The sequence below is a fragment of the Muntiacus reevesi genome, chromosome 8 (assembly GCF_963930625.1).
Source record: "Muntiacus reevesi chromosome 8, mMunRee1.1, whole genome shotgun sequence".
NCBI classification, from domain to species: Eukaryota; Metazoa; Chordata; class Mammalia; order Artiodactyla; family Cervidae; genus Muntiacus; species Muntiacus reevesi.
The window spans coordinates 65,047,649-65,067,866 of record NC_089256.1 but is presented as its reverse complement, the minus strand read 5'-3'; the positions used below and the strand labels follow the sequence as shown (position 1 = coordinate 65,067,866).

General features: G+C 43.5%; 1 protein-coding gene across 2 annotated transcripts in view; it reads left to right on the top strand.

Annotated features, from left to right (window-relative positions):
- The window catches only part of USP13 (ubiquitin specific peptidase 13), a 129,450-nt gene that overhangs the window by 64,628 nt on the left and 44,604 nt on the right, over positions 1–20,218 (top strand). For both annotated transcript variants that reach the window (XM_065942361.1, XM_065942362.1), the window contains 4 exons: positions 9,348–9,473; positions 11,142–11,295; positions 13,222–13,396; positions 18,951–19,039. In XM_065942361.1, the coding sequence (XP_065798433.1) occupies positions 9,348–9,473; positions 11,142–11,295; positions 13,222–13,396; positions 18,951–19,039 (544 nt within the window). The remainder of the gene's footprint in view (positions 1–9,347; positions 9,474–11,141; positions 11,296–13,221; positions 13,397–18,950; positions 19,040–20,218) is intronic.

Here is a 20,218-nt window from a genome sequence, read left to right as displayed (position 1 = left end):
TGTGTCTGGGTCTCTGCCACGTTGATTCAGAGGAAAGAAGGACCTCCCTAGTGAGAACGTGGATCACCTATGATTTGGTGAATGGCGGCTGTAAATTTAGTGAGCTGTCAACATAGCTCTTTCATGTCAGGGTCTAGGGTGTCTGCTCTTAAAAGTTGTGATAAGGGAATGGCCAAAAGGTTGCGGTTTCTAGTGACATTTGCTTCATGGATTATATGTGATTGCCATCATTACTGGTCTTTAGAGATAATATTCTTCATAACATAGAGCTGGAATGGAAGGAATAAGTGTGTAAAAATATAAACATTTTCCCCCTCGTTATCCCTGTCTTGGCGCGTCTAGTATTTGTCGTCTCCTAAGCTGCAGCTTTGTTTCCTAGGGTTTCTCAAGAGGCTGGTTGTTAAAACACAACACGCATATTCCTATCCCCCACCCTCACCTCCTAGCAGAGGATTCTGAATTTCTGGGGAGGGCTGGGCAGTCCTCATTTTTGGTAAGCTGCTGGGGGTTTGAAAGCGTACTTTGGTATATAAGAAACTCAGTTGGCCATTCAGTCACTGTTAACTGACTGACTGGAAGATGTGCGTCATCTCCTAATTATCAGACTCACATTTCCCTATGTCTGCAGTTTGGGCTACTGGCCCCTCCCTGGGCTGCTCTGTTAGCACAACTCCAGAGGGCGTCCCTTGCAGCCTGGCCTTTTGGAGTGGTGCGGTGGCTTTGGAATTGTGCAGGGCACAGCTGGCACGGCTGTATTTGGGGGTCTTGGTTCCCACAGTGCAGATATCCTGAGTGGGATGCGGGCCCCGCTTCCCCACCCCGCTGCTCTGCCTCCAGGCTACCTTGTCTTGACTGAGTGGGCAAGTTCTTTCAGTTCTGTTTCTCAAGTGTGTGACCTCTGTGCTCCCATCTTACATCAATCATCCTTGACTAATGCCTGCAGACTGAGAGCAAGAAGTGAAAGTGAATAGTTCTTTTTCAGAGTGAAGCCAATTAGTTGGGGAAGTAGAGCAAGCAGGAGAAGAGAGAATAGGAAGGGAAAATACAGAGGCAGTGTTTGGGGGTGGGGAGAGGGAATTAGGAGAGGGATGTAGGCATTTTGGGGCTCAGACCACAAGATCAGAGTATGTGGGGCAGGCAGTCTTCTGTTGCACTGTTACCCAGCCTTGTAGCAAGGAGTCCCTTATCCACCTGAGTCTGGAAGAACCTTCCTTGATTGGAATGGAGTTGAAGTGGTTCGGGTGTAGGGCTGGGGCATCAGGTTATCCAGGCTTCTTCTACCTCTGAGCTCCTGTGTAACTTTGAAGAGGTGATGGTGAAAAAACTTGGTCCAAAGTGTTGTTTATTTATTTATGCTGTGCTGGGTCTTCCTTGCTTTTTGAGGGCTTTCTCTAGTTATGTCGAGCTGGAGGTACTCTTCAGTGCACGGGCTCCTCATTGACCACATGCTCTTGTTGCGGAGCATGGGCTCTAGGTATGCAGACTTCAGTAGTTGCGCCTTCCGGGCTCTAGAGCATGGGTTCAGTAGTAGTGGCGCATGGGTTTAGTTGCCCTGAAGCATGTGGGATCTTCCCTGACCAGGGATCAAACCATGTCCCCTGCATTGGCAGGCGAATCCTTAACTATTGAGCCATCAGGAAAGTTCCCCAAATGTTTTGATCACATTTATCCTGGGCTTTCATCCAGGCTGTCACTTCTTGGTGCAGAGTCCATCCTTCATGGTGGAGGAGATGGAGATGTGGTTGGTCCTCGGGGGCCTGACTTCCTCTCCTGACTCTGCGAAGATCTGGAGATGGGGGCGGGGGGCAAGTCCTGTTACCTTTCAATCTCAACCCTCAAATGGCAGAGTGGTCTCGCTGGTGGCTGTGAATATTGCAAATGTGAAGGGGCCTCTTTCTAAGTAAATAAAGTCTGTGTACATTACAGGACTGTTGAGTTTTTGGAATCTCTTCATTTGAGAAAATGTAAAATGAAAACTGACCAATTTAGCAATGTGTGGAAGGAAAATTTACTTTTGTTAATGTCACAATATCCTTTTGTGATACTAGAGAAAAGTAAATAGTTCTTATATAAGGCGTATTCTTTATTCAGTCTGTGAACAGCTGGGGACCCTCGCCGCCTCCTCACCTTGGGTTAGTGTGGGTTATGTGATCTCCAGGTCCGAGGCTTGCAGGCAGGAACCACTGCCCTGTCCGGCTCAGGCTGTGCAACCTGGCAGCCCTTGGGCCATGTCTGTCCTGCAGGTGTGTTTTGCTGGGCCCTCCTGCAGAATCTGAATTTCCAGTTTCTCTTAAACATTCAGAACCTCTGGCGGTCCCAGGCCCCTGACAGCAGTTGGCTGGAGCTGAGTAGCAGCCCTCCCATCACACAGGACACGCAGTCCCCAGCTGGCTCCAGTCCCTTTGTGGTTTTTGACCTGACTGGTACACTGGGTATTTGGGTGTGACCCTTGGTCTAGATGATTTATAATGTTCTTCCCCTCACCATCACCCGCACCCCTGAGGTGCCAGGATAAATAGGGTCCCTTTGACATTCAAAATGAGCTTGAGTTGACCTCATGATTTTCTTTGTGGCCCCAGAGGTATCACTTTCAAGCTATTACTTGAACAGACAAGTAATTCATTGTAAGAGCTCCACTGTTCTTGACAGTGGAGGGAATTACTTTCTGAGGCGTCAAGATTTTCGCTGGCAATTGGTTTCAGAGCAACCACTTTGGGAGAACCTTTCTTTTTTCAGGTCTCAGGAGTCCTGTGGTCAGGTGGTCTTGTCCCTGGTCTCTGCTATTTGTCTCTTGTCTTGTAGAGGAGCCTGAAATGCTCCAAGAGAGGAAGGAAGATGTGCTGAAACAGAGGCTAGATGACGAGAGGAATGTGTGCCGCACAGAGAGCCGCGAGGCAGGAGTGCCTTTCTCGGGGCCTCCACTACCAGTGATGCCAGTGACTGGCGCAGGCCCTTGCCGTGTGTTCCCTGATGCAGAAATGGATGCACAGAATCCTTGCCTACAGTTGCAAAGTCAGGGAGTGGAGAGCTGGGGTTTACCCCAGAGAGTCCGGCCCTGAGTCTGTGCAGTTTTGACAGAGTCTCTCTGCTGTCCTGCTTCCCTGACAGTCGTTCAGTACTCATTTCAGGCTCCCAGGGCCTCTGTGTGTGGATGCAGGAGATGAGTGATAAAGGGGCTGGGTAGATTTTGCAGAGTTACCAGGTAGCCCAGTAACTTGGACTATTCACACCTTCGGTCATTTCTAAAATATATACTTCATTGCTCTGCTACAGACCAAGGTGAAATTGAGTTTTTATAGATGCATGCTTAATACGCATTTCATCTACAAAAAGATTTGCAGTGTTTTGGGGGCGGGCACTGCCATTTCTATATAAATTTGTTGAATTGATTTTTAAAATTAAATTGCATCTATAGTAGATAAAACCTGAAAGTAGTTTTTCTTCTCCAAAAAATGTATTCCAGATCTTTATGCATTTTAAGACAGTGCTTTCACACATTTTAATACAGATTACTCTATAATTTATTTTTCCTTCTGAAGATAGTACATTATTGACAATTCTGTATTCCAAACAGTTTTCTTAAGTGACAGTTATTTTAATTTCCCATTCTAATTAATCCCTGACAGAAAATTGCTGGCCTCAGTTTTTGATCAACATGAGGTAACCAAGATTCTGCTTCCAGGTGATGTATTTATAGCTGCAAACATAAGAACTTTATTTTTACTAACCTCCATTTTCCTACTTTGGGCAAATGTAACATTTCTAACTCACCGTTTAAATTATGAAAAATAGTTTGGGGGAATAATTTCTGTTCCTTTGGCCTAGGAGATTTGGGGTTTGGACATGAGTTAGGAATTACTGGTCCAAGGTTTATGATTTAAGGTTAAAAATTTAAATCAACAAATGATATACTCCTGTGTATTGGGGGCTGAGATTGGCAGGTTGAGATGCATGTATTTTTTTTTTTCATCCTGGTGATCTTATAGTGTAAGTATCTCTACAAGCATTGCTCTAAGTTGATACAAAGCCTTAGTCTTTCTCCTTGTTTGTTAACTAAAGCATTAAGCCCAGACAAATATGAGTAGACAGTGACTGCCTTCTTGGTGCAGTGTTAAACAGAAAGCTCTGTGTAAGCATTTAGGAAAGATTCTGAACACTGTAGTCCTCTCTCTAATTTTAGCTGATATGTTTTCCAATTGCTGATGGAGAAAGTAAGTACAGTATCCTATAAATATGACAGGTTCCTTAGGTGGTTGCTATTTTGGAGATGGTCTGGAGCTCTCTCTTGTAAAGTTAGTTGTCAGGACAAGCCATTGCTTCTGGTGTCCAAGGGTCAGCTTACAGAAAGCGTGTGAGCTTCCTAAAAGCCTCATTCTTGGTCAGTGTTGGTCTCTTTCATCTTGTTTGGTGATGGGCGCATAGGGGACACTCAGGTGATGGCACTGGCCCAGTGCCTGCTAGGAAACATGGTATTTCTTTGATTCCTTTTATTTATTTTGGCTGCACCATACAGCTTATAGAATCTTAGTTTCCTGACCAGGGATTGAACCCAGGCCAAAGGCGTGAAAGCACTGGGTCTTCACGACTGGACCACCAGGAGATTCCCTCTGGTTCTTTTTTTAAAATTAAAAAAATAAAAAGCAACATTTATTTTTAATTGAAGGATAACTGCTTTACAGTGTCGTGTTGATTTCTGCCAAATATCAACACCTGGGGTTCTTATTTAGGCTTTTTGGTTTCTTTTAAGTGACCACTTTATTCTGGAACCTGATCTTTTAAAAAAATTATTTAAATTTGCAAATAATACACAGACATAGAGCACATAGTATAATGAATTGCCACGTACCATCACCAATCTGGTTTCTTCAATCCCCCCTGAACTCAATTTTCCCTCTCCTTCCTCATTTCCTTCCCCTCCTTTCCCTGCAGAAATTGAATACAAAATCTAAACACCATCCTTTTCACCTGTAAATGTTCAGTATGCACCTTTAACTAGAATACTTTTTTTTTTAAAAAAGCAATATGTTGAAAGTGGATTAAGGTGTTAGAAACACACCAGCAAAATGTATCAAAATGTATCATCTAGTACCCAGCCAATATCCATATTTCCCCCTGCACTGTCAAAGCCACTATCAACCCTGAGTATTCATTAGAAGGACTGGTGCTGAAGCTTCAGTACCTGATGTGATGGGCCGACTCATTGGTAAAGACTCTGATGCTAGGAAAGATTGAAGGCAGGAGGAGAAAGGGACAACAGAAGACGAGATGGTTGGATGGCATGAGTTTGAGCAAGCTCCAGGAGGTGGTGAAGGACAGGGAAGCCTGGTGTGCTGTAGTCCATGGGGTTGCAGAGTTGGACACGCCTGAGCGACTGAACAACAATGACATAAAAGCTTCTCAGATTCCTCCTCTTTTTGCAAGACTGACTGATCTGTTGAAGGAGCTGAATCATTTGCCCCAGGATTGCTCTAAGGATTGCTTCCTTAAGGTGTTGTTCAGTTTGTGTTTCTTATAAGCTGGAAGTTAGATGTGGAAGCTTAATTAGATTCAGGGTCATCATTTTTATCGCCTGACTTTCTATTATATGGACATAATGTGAACATAGTAATAGTTGATTATGGGAATTAGTGAAACCTCCCCTCAGAAACCAGAGGTAGAATAGTTGAGGACCATGGGTGAGGACAGAGGGGCTAGCCATGGTTAGGCAGTAAGTGTAGGGTGGCTGAATTTGAGATAAATCAGACCATCTGTGAAAGCTGGGAGCTGGTCTGCAGTGGGGCAGAGACAGCATGTCTCCAGTTAAGAAGCTTTTTAATGACTTCTCAGCGATCATCACTTCTCAAACTATAACTTGTCTGCTGCACCAGGGATTAGGCCAGGTCAGTTGAGGGCAAACAAGGAACTGAAATGGGCACCAAGAGGGAAGAGGCATGGAGGGGAGTGAATGAGGCTGGGCCAAAGCCCGAGCATGGGGCTGAGCCTCTGGAGTTTTCACCATGGTCTCTGTTGGAACTTCTCCCAGCTCCACGACCATACGGTGGCATAGAGCAGCAGCCAACTCTTCAGTTTACTTTCAGCAAGTTGGTAAACTTTCCCAAGCAGCTGCTTTGATGGGGACTGGCAGCCAAGCACAGCTTGTAAAAGGTAACAGCAGCAGGCAGTGAGTTTGTGCGTATGTGAACGCCTAAACCCAAGTTCACAACACGAACTGACGTATTCCAGGTGGTGCTTCTGCACTGCCCAGATGGAGACGTCGTTGCTGGCCTGGCCTGGGAGGTTGACCTCAGAGGTCAATTTGAAGAGGGCTTACCCAGAATCCGGACACACTGTCTTCTCAGCAGCGGGTAAGAGAGACGTCAGACATCAGAGGTGAGAACTAGGCACATGTGGTTCTTGCAAGAAACAGTATTAGGACACGAGAGAGAAAGACAGATGGATAAAAAGAGATAGCGAGGCAGATTGACTTTCCTAGTTGTGTGATCCTGGGTCAGTTACTTAACTCCTCTCTCAGTTTCCTCATTTGTCAAATGTAGAAAATAATAATAATAGTCACCTCTTGAGGTTGAGTAATTTAACTAAAGATGCACGTATAAAGTGCTCAGAGCTGTGCCTGCCACCTCTTAAATGTTCATCCTCATACCTAGAATAGTGTCTGACATTCTGTAACACTTGGTAAATTCCTACTGAATGAATGACTAAATGTTAGTATGCAAATGTAAGGCATTATTTGCATGCATGTGTTGGCTGATACTATATAGATATATGTCAGCATTATGAGTGAAGAAAGTTACAACTCTTACATGCCTTTCAGGAGGTGTGTGTGTGGGTAGTTAAATGGATCATCAGGTATAAATTGGTCTTCACCGATGCTGAAGGCACATCTGCAGCCTTGTGTGTGTGTGTAGGCTGATCATTTATACACAGGTTCCAAGTTCTCAGATGCTCAAATGCTGCCTGTTTGGGGAGTTCTTCTCCCAGAGCTGCCAACACTGCTTTAGGTTGTCTGCAGTGTTCCCTAATATTTGTTATAGATATGTGTTGAATCTCACCCCCACCCCCACCTGTTGTCCGTCAGCTCTTGGAGAGGAATCCCCAACATGTTCTACATGAAGTAGGTGGCCAGTAAATACTAGATGCCCAGATAAGGTATATTTTGAGCAAGACAGAATTCTCCTGAGTTTTATTAGAAACATTGCTTAGAACATATGTGCCTTGAAGAGACTTCATATGTAGAGCTGCCTCGTGGCTGCTGGGAGAGATAGTTCTTGGAGTTTTGCCATTACTTTTTGCATCTGACTGTGTGATTGTGCACCCTTGCCATGGCCTGTGGACCCTAGGCCTGGACCCTGGTGTCTAGGAGATTTCATAGATGTGTGAGACAAGGCCTTCGCCTGCCAAGTGTTGCAGTCAGGCTGAGGAGACAGGCTAGAGTGGGCTGAATGTTAAAGCAAAAGGCATGATGTGCTCAGTACCCTGTGATGGCCCAGATAGCAAGTTCTCTGTATTTCTGAGGAGGGGATGGGTGGCTTGGAGGCTGCGCATGTAGAGGTTTTGAGAAGACATGGGTGCACCTTTGCATGGAGCCCAGGAATTACTTCTGCTTGACTGGCAAGGTGAGGTTTGTCTCACTGAGACCTAAAGTGTGCTATAGCTATGACTCCGGTTTTGCCGCCAGGAGTGTGAAATTGGGATCAGAACCCAGTTCTGGCTCTTTGCTGGCTGCATGGTCATCTGGTCATAAGACCACTTCAGTTGACAGATGTGGTGGCACTTCTCTGCAGCCTCAGTTTCCCTGGCTGTAAAATGGGGATAATGGTGGCACCTGCTTTGTAGGGTTTTGCTGCTTCGTAGGGTTTTACACAAGGAGACGTGCTGCACCATTATTAGAGACTGAACGTGGAGAGGATTCAGGAAACAGCTGTATCCTTAAAGATGATGTGGATCTTCCAGTCTGCCTCTTTAGGGTATCTCGGGCCGAGTGCCTGGGTTTCCAGCAGATTGCTGCTGTCTGACTCTTTGACACCCCGTGGACTGCAGCACGCAGGCTTCTCTGTCCTTCACCATCTCCAAGTTTGCTCAAACTCATGTCCATTGAGTTGGTGATGCTATCCAACCATCTCATCCTCTGTTGTCCCCTTCTCCTTCTGTCTTTATTCCTTTCAGTGAATATTCAGGGTTGATTTCCTTTAGAATTGACTTGTTTGATCTCCTTGCAGTCCAAGAGACTCTCAAGAGTCTTCTCCAATACCGAAGCTCAAGAGCAAATTACTGGTATTAAAAAGCCCATTTCACATCAAAGCCAGTTTAAGGCTTCTCCCACTAGCAATCTCAGGTGCCTTGGAAACCAGCAGTGTAGAAAGGTCAGTGTCAGCTTGCTCTAGTGTTTTTCCATCCTTGCTCCACCTCTTTCCCTCCTCAGGCTACTCCAGGGTCAAGGGTCAAGGGTTGGGGAGATTGGAGTTGAGGCGGAGCCTTCCCCTGAGCAGAGTGTGTTTGCTGCGTCTTGGCTGCGTGAGTCTGTGGTCATGTTTGACCTTTTGTGGGTGCACAGCAGTGGTTGTTTTAGAGATGTACTTGTCCTCTCAGAGACTGCCACGAGGACCTTTTACCTGATGCCCTCTCCCGGTGACCTCTGTGAGCCCTATCCCAGCTCCTATCCCCCCTATCCCAGGGAGGGCAGGCCGCCCTCCCATTGTCTTAGGCAGCGTCCTCTCTGGAGGAGCCCAGCTGCCTTCTGAGCGGTCCCTTAACCCCCCGGGGAAGTTCACACATCCAAAGTTCACAGCCAAAGTTGTCCCAGCTCTTCCCATCCTGGCAGCTGCAGGCAACCTCCTTTGGCTCCTCCAGGTGAGGGGCGGGCTCCCAGGAACGCCCTGTGGTCCAGAAACAGCCCTGGGCTGGCACCTGAGCAGTACTTTGCCTGGGGCTGGGAACCATTTCCTTTCCTTTCTCTCATATTCCCTCCTGCTGGTGGGGAGGGATGCTGTGGGGCTCACCTCTCCTCCAACTTCTGTCAGAGGGACTACCTCCCACGCCCCAGTGCATCCCTAGCCTTTTCTGAAATGGGTTGTCGCAGACTAGTTTGGCCACTATGGAACAAGTCCTGTGAGGACGGAAATCGGGGTGTTTATCATGCCTTTTACTTTTGAGTCAACAGAAGAGCCCCATCCCATCCCCACCTCAGTTTCACAGCACAGTGCCTGGCACGCAATCAACGTCCAGCGTGTCCTGGCCGCTGTCACCGTTTAGCTAACGTGGGCTTCAGTATTCTTATCTGAAATCCTGGCTACTGGGAATCTCCGCTCTGCTTCCCACTTGTGAGTTTTGGTTTTATTTTTATATTTTAGCCTCAACAGAATGGGATCTCCCCGCGCATGTTTAAGGCCTTTGTGAGCAAGAGCCACCCGGAATTCTCCTCCAACAGACAGCAGGATGCCCAGGAGTTTTTCCTGCACCTGGTGAATCTAGTAGAGGTAAGTCAGCCTTTAGAGCTGCTTGGAAGGGTTGTTAGAAGTGTGTCCAGCCCTCACGTGCAGTCCCGCCCGTGTGGCCAGAATGCTGCCACCCCCCCAACCTCTCCCTGTCTGGGCTCCTTTTAGAGTTGGCGTCTTTGGGGCTTTCTCTGTTTGGCCAGCTTGATGTAATTGCTCTTCATGCTTGGCTTTCTCAGCCTTCATGGGTCTGCCTGTTCTCCTCCTAATTTGAATGTGTTCTAGGAGTGTTTATCCATTTGTTTCATTCCCTGTTTTTGTTTTTTGTCTCTGTGACAAGCTCCTTCAGAGTCCAGTGTGATATTTGGTGTCCTCCTGTCCTTTGTCCTCTGAGATGCTCACTCTGGGCTCAGAGCAGAATCACATCACATTAAATGCTGTGGTTCTTAAAGGCCACTGAGAATTTATGATTAAAGGCTTTTTTCCCCCCTCTTAAAAAAATAACTACTTTTTTCCTGATGACTAGTGTGTTCTTTGTGGAAACAGAGGCACAGAAGAGAAAATCAAAACCTCCCATACTACCTGCTCCCCTGAACAAGCAGTGCTAACATTCTGGTGTCTGACTCCCTACCTCCACCCCCAGTCATTTTCCAGGTGCAGTTCATTCTCTGCTTGCTGGTTTGTGAGCAGTGTTTTCCACTTAACCTGTTGTGAACATTTTGCCATGTCATTATATACTCAAATATAGCCTACTTTCTTTTTTATTTGTGTATAATTTACATTAGTACATTTATAGATTCATATCATACATGGCTTAATTTTTTAATTTAAACAAATTTTAAAAAATATTTTTTAAATAAAAATTTGTTTAAATTAAAAAACTCTAAATTTTTAAAAATGTACTTTTTAATTATTTTTAAGCTTTTTGTTTTATATTGAGGTATAGCCAGTTAACAGTGTTGTGATAGTTTCAGTAAACAGCAAAGGGACTCAGCCATCCATATACATGTATCCATTCTCCCAAACTCCCCTCCTATCCTGTCTACCATGTAACATTGAGAAGAGTTCCATGTGCTGTATAATAGGTCCTTGTTGGTTATCCATTTTAAATATAGCAGTGTGTACATGTCCATCTCAAACAACCTAACTATACGTGGCTTAATTTTTCCAGGGCAGCCCTTGAATTTTTTCCTCCTTTCTCTTTACTTGGCCTTTCATATCTCCTTTCTTCTAATTCTGTCTAGGTCAGTCCCTCTGCCATGACTTTTGATGGCTGAATACTATTTATTTACATGATGAACTATAATTTATTTAACCAGTCTCCCATTTTTGGACTTTAGGTAACTACCAGTCTTTTGCTTTAAAGTACTCTGAACTGGCATGCCCAGAGGGAATGTTTAGTAACATCAGATCTTTTCACCAGATTTATATTTGATTCTGTGCTAATTTTTATACATGTGTGGCTCCGACAGTAAAGTGTCTGCCTACAATGCAGGAGACCCAGGTTCGATCCCTGGGTCAGGAAGATCCCCTGGAGAAGGGAATGGCAACCCACTCCAGCATTCTTGCCTGGGAAATCTCATGGACAGAGAAGCCTGGCGGGGTACAGTCCATGGGGTTGCAAAGAGTCGGACATGACTAAAATGACATAGCATGTGTGTCCCATGAAAGTAATATAAGTTTACTGACTTGATATAATTTCATTTTCAGAGGAACCGCATTGGCTCAGAAAACCCAAGTGATGTTTTTCGGTTTTTGGTGGAAGAGCGGATTCAGTGTTGTCAGACCCGAAAAGTCCGCTACACAGAGAGAGTGGACTACCTGATGCAATTACCTGTGGCCATGGAGGCGGCAACCAACAAAGGTAATGGTCCTAAGCTGGAAGTGAGCAGGGCGCTTCTTCACACATGAAGACCCTCGAGTAAGAGATGGTGCGGTTTAGTTACTGCAGAGCTGTGTCTGGAGTAGACCTGAAGGTGTCTGCTCTGCATGTCTCTTCTCATCGAGTCCTCAGTCCCCATGTGGCTTTCTTTAGAGATTTTCATGGAGCCAGTTATGGAGGGAACCTACTTCAAGGCCTGTAAGTTTCAACAACAGGTTGGTTTAGAGTCAGTTTAATTTGGAGGAAATTATTTGTAGTTTAACATTATCACTTACCAGTTGTGCTGTAAAGTCTGAGGGAAGTGGTCAGAACTACATTTTTTGATATGAGCCATTCAAGCAGAGGTCTCTTAAAAAGAATTCATCTTTGGCATCTGAGCAAGGTGCCTGTTGTGGATGATAAAGTGTGGCCGGGCTCTTCGTGAGGCAGAAGCCCCTTAGAAAGGTCTCTGGACCTTGGAAGCAGGAAGAAGGCAGATACCCAGGTGGAGGGAGTGATGCTCAGGGGAAATTTCCTTCAATAAGTCTGATCTGGTTCTTTTCAGACAAAATAGATAAATGATGTTTTTTAGAACTAACATCTTAGAAGCAGAAAAAGGAGAAATATCTGCTTGATTGCCTATCTCCTGTGAACTGGTCATTTTTGTAAAGGTCAAACACTCCATGGGTGGCTTTTTTATTCTCTTTTTAAGGGGGTGGTGGGTAGTCACTTTATTGTGTTAATTGGAAAATGATTTTAAGATGAAACACTTTCCATTTTCTATAAACTTCGGCAGCTTTTGGCTAGTTTTAAAATTCTTATTCATTACACAAAGTAGCAATGGGGTGGGGATCTCTGATTTGTTTCCTTTTTAGCATGAGGCCTAATTGCTTTCTCTTGCCTATCATGGTGGATGCTGGCTAACATATTCTACTCAGTTCTGTGATCCTCTCTAAACTCACTGTTTATAATTTATGAGTGGTAGCTATTTTTTTTTTCAGAAAGGAGATTTGTAATTTAGTGTCAGGAAATTGGTAGCTGGAAACATGTAATGTTAGCATCCTAGACAAAAGTTCATCCTGAATCGCTGGTGGACAGGGGGATGAACTGTAAGAACATATCCAGATGTGTTTAAGAAAACACAGAGATACATCAGTGGTATCTAAAAACTGATAAATCAGAAGCAATTTTTTGTAACACAGAAGGAATTCCTGGAAAGGCCCATTAGAAATATATAGAATTTTGACTTACAGGTGGTTTCCAAGAGCAGATCTGCTGACTCTTGGGAAGCTCACAGTGTACTTACTTTTTTTCCCTGGGTGTTCAGTCATTTGAGCAGGGATAGTGAGAAAGCCTTCTGGGTTGGCCGCTCTGCTTTCTGCAGTGTCAGGTAACCCCACATGAAGTTGTCTTGGCGGTGCTGGGTTGGATTGCAGGTCTGGTGCCTTGGGTAACTCTGTTCATCCTGCTCCTTGGCCCGCGCTCTCCGTGACCTCTCATCATGGTCAAGGGCCAGGAAGAGGTGAGCCCTCGGGTTTCTCTCCGCATGAAATTCTCTGGTGTGGAGACTTTGTGATTAGAGGGTGGTTTGGCGTCAAACCAGTCTTGACCTCTGGATAAATGAGAGCCCAGGTTCGTGCATCACTTATAGCACATGTGTAGTCTGAACCTCTCACCTGAACCGTAGTTCACAGTTCCCTCCTGTCAGCCTCAAAGAGGAACAGGCAAAAAATGAAAGGCTTGATGCAGCCTGGCATTGCCACTCTAAACACGCTTTCAGCAGGCTCCTCTGGCTCTGTGGAGGGCAGCGAATAAGCAGTCCTAACCCCAGCCCAGAATCCTTCAGGGAAGGCTGTTCATTGTACAAGGGGCTCTTTCCTTTCAAGGAAATAAATGACTGCAAAGTCATTTGTTTGCTCTTCTACGCAGATGAACTGATCGCCTATGAACTAACGAGAAGGGAAGCAGAATCAAACAGAAGACCCCTTCCCGAGTTGGTTCGTGCCAAGATCCCATTCAGTGCCTGCCTGCAGGCCTTTTCTGAACCAGAAAATGTTGATGATTTCTGGAGCAGTGCCCTGCAAGCAAAGTCTGCGGGTGTGAAGTAAGTGTGTACGCGTGCGTGCTTGTGTGGTGGCGGTGGGATGAGAAGGGGGCCTTGAGAGGTGGGGGCCAGTAGGGAAGGGCGGGGGTGCCACTCTACAGGTCTGTGCATGCTTGCTTATGTGTGGCCAGATGGGATTATGATTGACACAACCCTAGCTGTCATAGACCTTGCTTGTATGAAGTCTGTCCAGTGAAACAGGCTTGTTGTAATCTGTATCATGTGTGAGGGAGAGAATGCCTTTTTTTTTTTTTTACTGAGCAGGTATAGCCAAGAACTCTTGTACCCCATGGCAAGATGATATTAATGAAGAAATTAGAAAACTACTTATGAGAGTCTTCAGTATTTAAACTCCACTGTGATAGATTCTGATTCCACAGTTAAAGATCTGACTTAGAGCTTGGTGACTCTGTTCCTGCCTGGAGATGAGGGGTGTCAGGGCATCTCAAAGGAGACCTCAGGGCTCCCGGGCTTTGTTCCAACGAGCTGCTCAGACATGGTCAGGAGATGTTTTGTTTCTATATGGTGATCCTTCTTGTCAGGTCCATACATTTTTTTTTTTTTCTCCACTTGACACCTTAGTTGATTTTATACAGTCAAGTCCTTGCCTGCATACTTTATGCAGTTGGAGAAAGAGAATTTACAATGGCATAAAAATAGGGGAGGTCTAGAAGTTAGTCACTGGAACTCATTACTTTTAGATATTCTTCAGGCATTTTTTCTGGGCTCAGCCTGAGCTGTAGGTGACATGAAAGGCAGGGAAGGATGGATGAGCTACTGCTGGCTGTTTTTTTCCCACAACCACAAGTAGCAGTCAAACCTGAATCTCTTATTCTCTGTGATAGTCATCCCTCAGGATTCCTCTGTTTCAGATGATTGACTTCATGTGTTAAAAATGGGAAAACAAAAAGACTATTTCAAAAGCTTTAAAGAAAAAGCCACATTTTCTTAACAATAATTTCTTTTAAAAAGTTTTTTCACATCCAGAGGAGATTAATAATACTTCAGTTATCAGTTATACGTTGTGGAGTAAGTTTTCACCCGAGGACTGCTCAGTTTTGGGGAGTGCGTATGTGTATGTATGTGTGTGTTTGTGTGTGTATGTCCTTGCAGATAAGAGTTGATGAGCTGGCGTATTAAATGTTCGTGATTCACTTCATTACAACTTGGGTACACCTTTGAGCAGTTAGAAAGCTACATGTTTTATTAGTGGTGAAAGCAGTTTTTTTCTCTCAACTTTATTGACATATAATTCACATAACGTTTTGTGAGTTTAAGGTGTACTGTGTGATTTTTTTTTTTAACTTTTTTTCTTTCTTTATTATTGACAGTAGGTTGAAGATTCCACAAACATTTGTCCTTTTCTCTTTGCACTTTAATTCTGACTCTGTATGGCAGGTGGAAGTGATCAGAGGTCTGGCGGCCTAGAAAGTCCCCAGCATCAGGTGTGAGTTGCAGAAAAGGTCTTCACTGGCTGGTCTGCCTGGTCCCCCATTTCTGCTCTTCAGAGTCTTACAAGTACAGGGTGTGACCTACTCTCTAGGCCTGCGAGGAAGGCATCTTCTCATCACTAGGAAAAGGAGAATCTTTGAAGTGGAGCTGGGAAGCGTTAGCCTTCCACAGAGACAGTCTCTGACCCCTGGGCTGGTGGTCAGGAGATCTGGATTCTTCTCCTGTGTCCACTTTCCAGCTTGTGCTCTAACCTGGGGCAAAGTTAGCAACCAGTTCCTTCTTACATCTGAGTGGAGGAATGATGGTTACTGACCCACAAAATACTTAGTTGTAGGCAGAGGGGTTTCTACCTTCTCTAATCCTTAGCGGTAGCTATTGAACGTGTTTCTTCTTTTTCTCTTATACATGCACACGTTTGTATGTATGTTTACATACATCTTTTGGTTTAACGCATATGAAAGAAAGTTATTATTGGATGTATCACAACTGTTGGTAATTGAAAACTGGTCTTGTGGGAAAGGAAAAAGCAGTATTCTAGGGTAATAAAGCAACTACCATTATGGCACATTTATCAGTATTATTCCATGTTATATGCTAAGTGAATCCCATCAAATATTGCTTAATCCCTCTAGTACTGCTGTGACATAGGCACTTTAGTCTCCCCATTTTACAGATGAGGAAGTAAAGGAAGGATTAATAATGGCTACTAAGTGACAGACTTGGAATTCATTCATTTGAAGTTTAAACTCTTAATCCTTGTGTTGTATACAGCCCCCATATTCCTTTTCTGCTTGCTTATGCTTGTATCTTTATAATCCTTACAGTGTTGTTTATTCTTTATTATACCTTATGTTTCAAATGATAGTTTTGGGGGAACTAGTTCAGTGAATTCCTAAAATATCTTTTTTTCTTTTTGTTCCAGCAATATAGACATGATCTCTTTATTATGTTACTTTGGGGCCTTAAATTTTTCTTGTGTTAGACCCAGAGCCCAAAAGGCCAGAAAGAGACAAAAGATGTCCTCTTGGTAGATCTTGGGTCAGTATGGACCAGACATAACGATCCTTCCCTTTTTGGTCCTGGACAGACAGTGACTGGGAAGAATATGTGTTTGGAAATTTTATTCACCCAGCAAATATTATTGCTCACCTAATGTATCTTGGGCAATGACCTGAATTGAGATGGAGTCCCTCCCCTCAAGGAGTTCACAGATTAAAGGTTGATAGGGACAGATTTCATCTTAACCTTTATCATTCATGAGCAGAAAGGCACGGTTTGGGGCTCAGAGCATGGGCTTTAGGTGGACTGGCAGCGTTTGAATTCTCAGTGTAGAACTTACTGGTATGTGACCTTGGCCAAGTGACCTCACCTCCATAAACTGCAGTTTCCTTATATGTAAACTGGGGATAATAATAGAACTTTATAGGGTTGAGGTGAGGATCAAGCATAAAATGCTTTGCATAGTGCCTGGTGGAGTAAATATACACTGTAATTGTTACTGCATTACTTTTATCTTTTTTTACCTTGGATTATACAGTTTGTGTTGATTAATTATGTTTTTAATTATGATTTGGTTAATTATGTGGTTGATTATGTTTTTAAAGTATTTAATGGAAATGATAGAATTTTTTTAGTCACCAGGTTTTCAATAAATAGTTTCAGGGAGAGAGACAGTTTGTATATCAATATATTTTTCTTAATAAGGCTTTCATGGTGTTTTTGCCTGAGTTTGTAACCAGTGAACAATTGATGCATTTTAAATAAAGTAATAGGTTGTTGATAGACAATGCCTTACTGTTGTCAGACACTGTTCTAAACTCTTTAGTCCTAACTCAGTTCCTGTGACAGTTCTTTGAGGTGAATTTACTCAGTGTCTATCTAGACCTTTTTGGATGATTTATATTTCAGTGGACTTTATTAAGTATATAACTTTTCAAGAAAAATTTTAATTCCAGGAATTAATTTTAGGAACAGAAGAGTAACTGGTGCATGATTTATAACCTTACCAGATTTAACAACAAACTTGATGTCCCAAACCTGCAATTAATGAATGCCAAGTGTTAGTTTTGAGACCGACTTGAACATATTTATATTAAGCAGTTACTGAATGTGTGATTCAAGTTGAGACCCTATATACAAAAATGAATAAGGAATGTTTAACCAACAGGAAAAATACAATGTGGGCGTCATCTAACCTGCTTTCTGGTACTCTTAGGTTGATAGCTACCCACAACAAAGTGATGTGTTAAATTATCAGCCTTGAGTCCCCCGTGCTGCCTCCCACTCCATGGTATATTACCAGCTGATTCCTCACCCAGATACTGATCACAGAACAACTTCAGGAATCTTTGGGATCCTGAACCACAGTCTGGAAATCATTGATGACTTTTGGTTGATTTCATTGTTATATTGAAATATTCCAGATTTTAAATTTACATGGTTAGAAGAAGGGGTCAGAGAGGTGACACTTTCATAGTCATTGAAAATATCAGATGGCGTTTCTTGGTTTTTGGTGAAATTGAGGACTTGGCTATATTTAAGAATGATATTAATACTGCTTCTCAGAAGATAGGAAAGCCTAATTAGAGATAATATATAATTTCTGGAGAGTGAGCTAGGCTAATAGATCAGCTCCTTAGGATAGTTAAGCTCTTGTTTTTTGAGAAACTCCCTCATTGCCCATACCCTTCTACCTTCCTTGTGATGGGGAATTTGAGATCCCAAGTGGTTAAGTGACTTGCTTGGGGAAAAATACAGGTCAGTAACAAACCAGCCCAGTGTCCTTGGTCCTGTGGATTCTAGCTCTTGCCTGACAAAATCATCATGCTAACCCCTTAGCTGTACACGGCACATTCTAGGATGCCAGGTGGTTCCATGACATCTCATGACCATTGCACAGCCCCGGCAGGCAGATATTACTAATAAACCCGTTTTGTAAATGTGAAGACTCAAGGAGGGTTAGATCTGGAGTGAATTAAGTAGCATCCAAGTCTTCTGAGACTTTTTGGACAGCTCTCTGCCCCTGAACTGTGGCTTTTCTTCTACACAAGGGGGCAGCAGTGCATTGGTATTTGATTTCTGAGTTCTGGGAAGATGCATTCTATGTAGATTTGAAAAGTGGAGTTTGTAGGAAGCGTGTCCTAGAATCTTTTATTTTAAAAGGTACCCATTGTATCTGTTCAAATCTAATTTTTTTTCATATATAACTTACTGTACTCAGATTGACACTTGAACAGAAATGGTTTTTTTAAACAAGATAATAAATGTGGAGAGAATGAGCTGAAACTAGGGCATGTATTTGATGTATTAGTTGAATAGTTTGTGCATAAAATCATCAAAGGCAAGTCCAGGCAGTTCAGCATTCATGAACGTTTGAAAGGAAACTTAAGACATTAACCGTGTATATTAATTTTTAAAATTGAAGGCCCAGATTTAGATATTTTAGATACCTCATACTACACACACACACACACACACACACACACACACACACAACCCCTTTAGGATCCATGTGGCCATAGATTTTAGGTGTGGTAGTATTTTAATGAGGCTCTGGCATTTCCAGTAGTCAGCCTCAACCAAAGTTCCGATATACCCTCCTGATGCCAACTCTGTGCTATTAAGATAAAGACTTGTGGTCGGGGCAGGTTGGGGTATGTCAGGATTGCTCAGGGAGCTTTTTCAAATTTCATATACAAACACAATGCACAGGTGCCCCATGCATCTGCAAATATGTGTGACACTACCAAGGGTTTTAGAAAAACACAAATGTTTATAGTTGAAAACCACTTTTCAGAAATACGAAATGCCACAGCAAAGTAAAAGTAGTAATTTTGCAGGGTGTCCAAAATCATCCTTGGGGACAACCTTGTCCTATGTTAAACACTGTCCTCTCGTGGAAAGGCCAGGATGAGTGGTGAGGTGGTGTGTGTGTGTCCACTCCCATGTGCGTGCGTGTCCACTCCCGTGTGCGTGTGTCTGCTCTTCACTGCAGGCCCTGGGACTGCTGGGTGTGCCTCAGACACAGCTTTTGATGCTTCATGAACTGTATCCATAATTCTTATTGCCTGTTTCATTGATCTAATCCCCTTGTGTTTCCCAGAACATCTCGCTTTGCCTCATTCCCTGAATACTTGGTAGTGCAGATAAAGAAGTTCACTTTTGGTCTTGACTGGGTTCCCAAAAAATTTGGTAGGTATCTTTTGCATGCTTTTGCTTAAAATGTCAAATTAGCTATTTAAAAAACATGGCATGTGAAAGAGCCCGTGCGGTTGGCTGCCAGAAACGGTCTCATTTCATTCTTTTTCCATGATTCCCACCTTTCTCTTTTGAAAGATATGATAAGCACTAATAGTCAAACAAACAAACAAACAAAGAAATACAAATTGCCACTTGCTTACCCACCTAATAACGGGTACTGAAATGGCCAGAATCTAAGAATGAAAACAGGAGCCTCACAATTTCAAATCATGCCTCCCAAACTGTAACGTGATCTTGGTAAAATGTAGGTGCTCATTCAGCAGGTCTGGGATGGGGCCGGGGCTAACATGTCCCCAGGTGACGCTGATGCTGCTAGTGCTTCTGGTGCAAAAGCCTGCTTGCAGATGTTAGTATCTGAAGATGCATCAATACTCTTTTTAGCATCTCTCCTCGACCTCTAAAGCAGGCGGGTATGGCTAATGACATTTGTTTAAATCATATGAATTTTATTAATAATAACATGAGTGTAGTCAGTTGTGTTAAAAAGAAAAAAGGATGTGACTTTGGCTGAATTGGGCTTTCTTCTTTCTTATCTTAAAGGCCCTTGACCACTGTTAGAGGTTATTTTTCCAGACAATGCATAGAACATTTTCGCTATCATCTCAATCAGATATGAATGTGCTCCTAGGCTGTTCTCAGGGCTGTGGAAGTCCATACAGTTTTACCCTCTGATTTCTCAAGCAAGGACCTCAAACTGCTTGCCAGTCTTTTAGTTTCTATGTTTTTGAGCACTTATAAAACTACAGTCAGTTCTAGGTTGGTTAATTAAGAACTCATCTGCTCATCTGAAGGGTATAAGTAAAAAGAATGTAAAATATGCATGAGTGATTTCCCAGAAACCTCTGGCACTAGCAGTTAGCATAGCACTGATCTTCATGTGGCATTATGCAGCCCGTGAACCCGCATCTCATTCCTCTTTTCCTGGTGGAATACTTTTTTGGGCAGGGAGGAGGGCCAAGGGCAGGTTGCTCATCACTCAGCCTTTCCTCCTTGGACCCAACATGCACCCCAGAGAGAAAACTGACTTCTTCTAAAGGCTTTGAACTGCTTTGAAAACAGTTTTATTTTCTTTGTCCTTGGAATTTTGGTAAAGGATACCAAATTCAGATC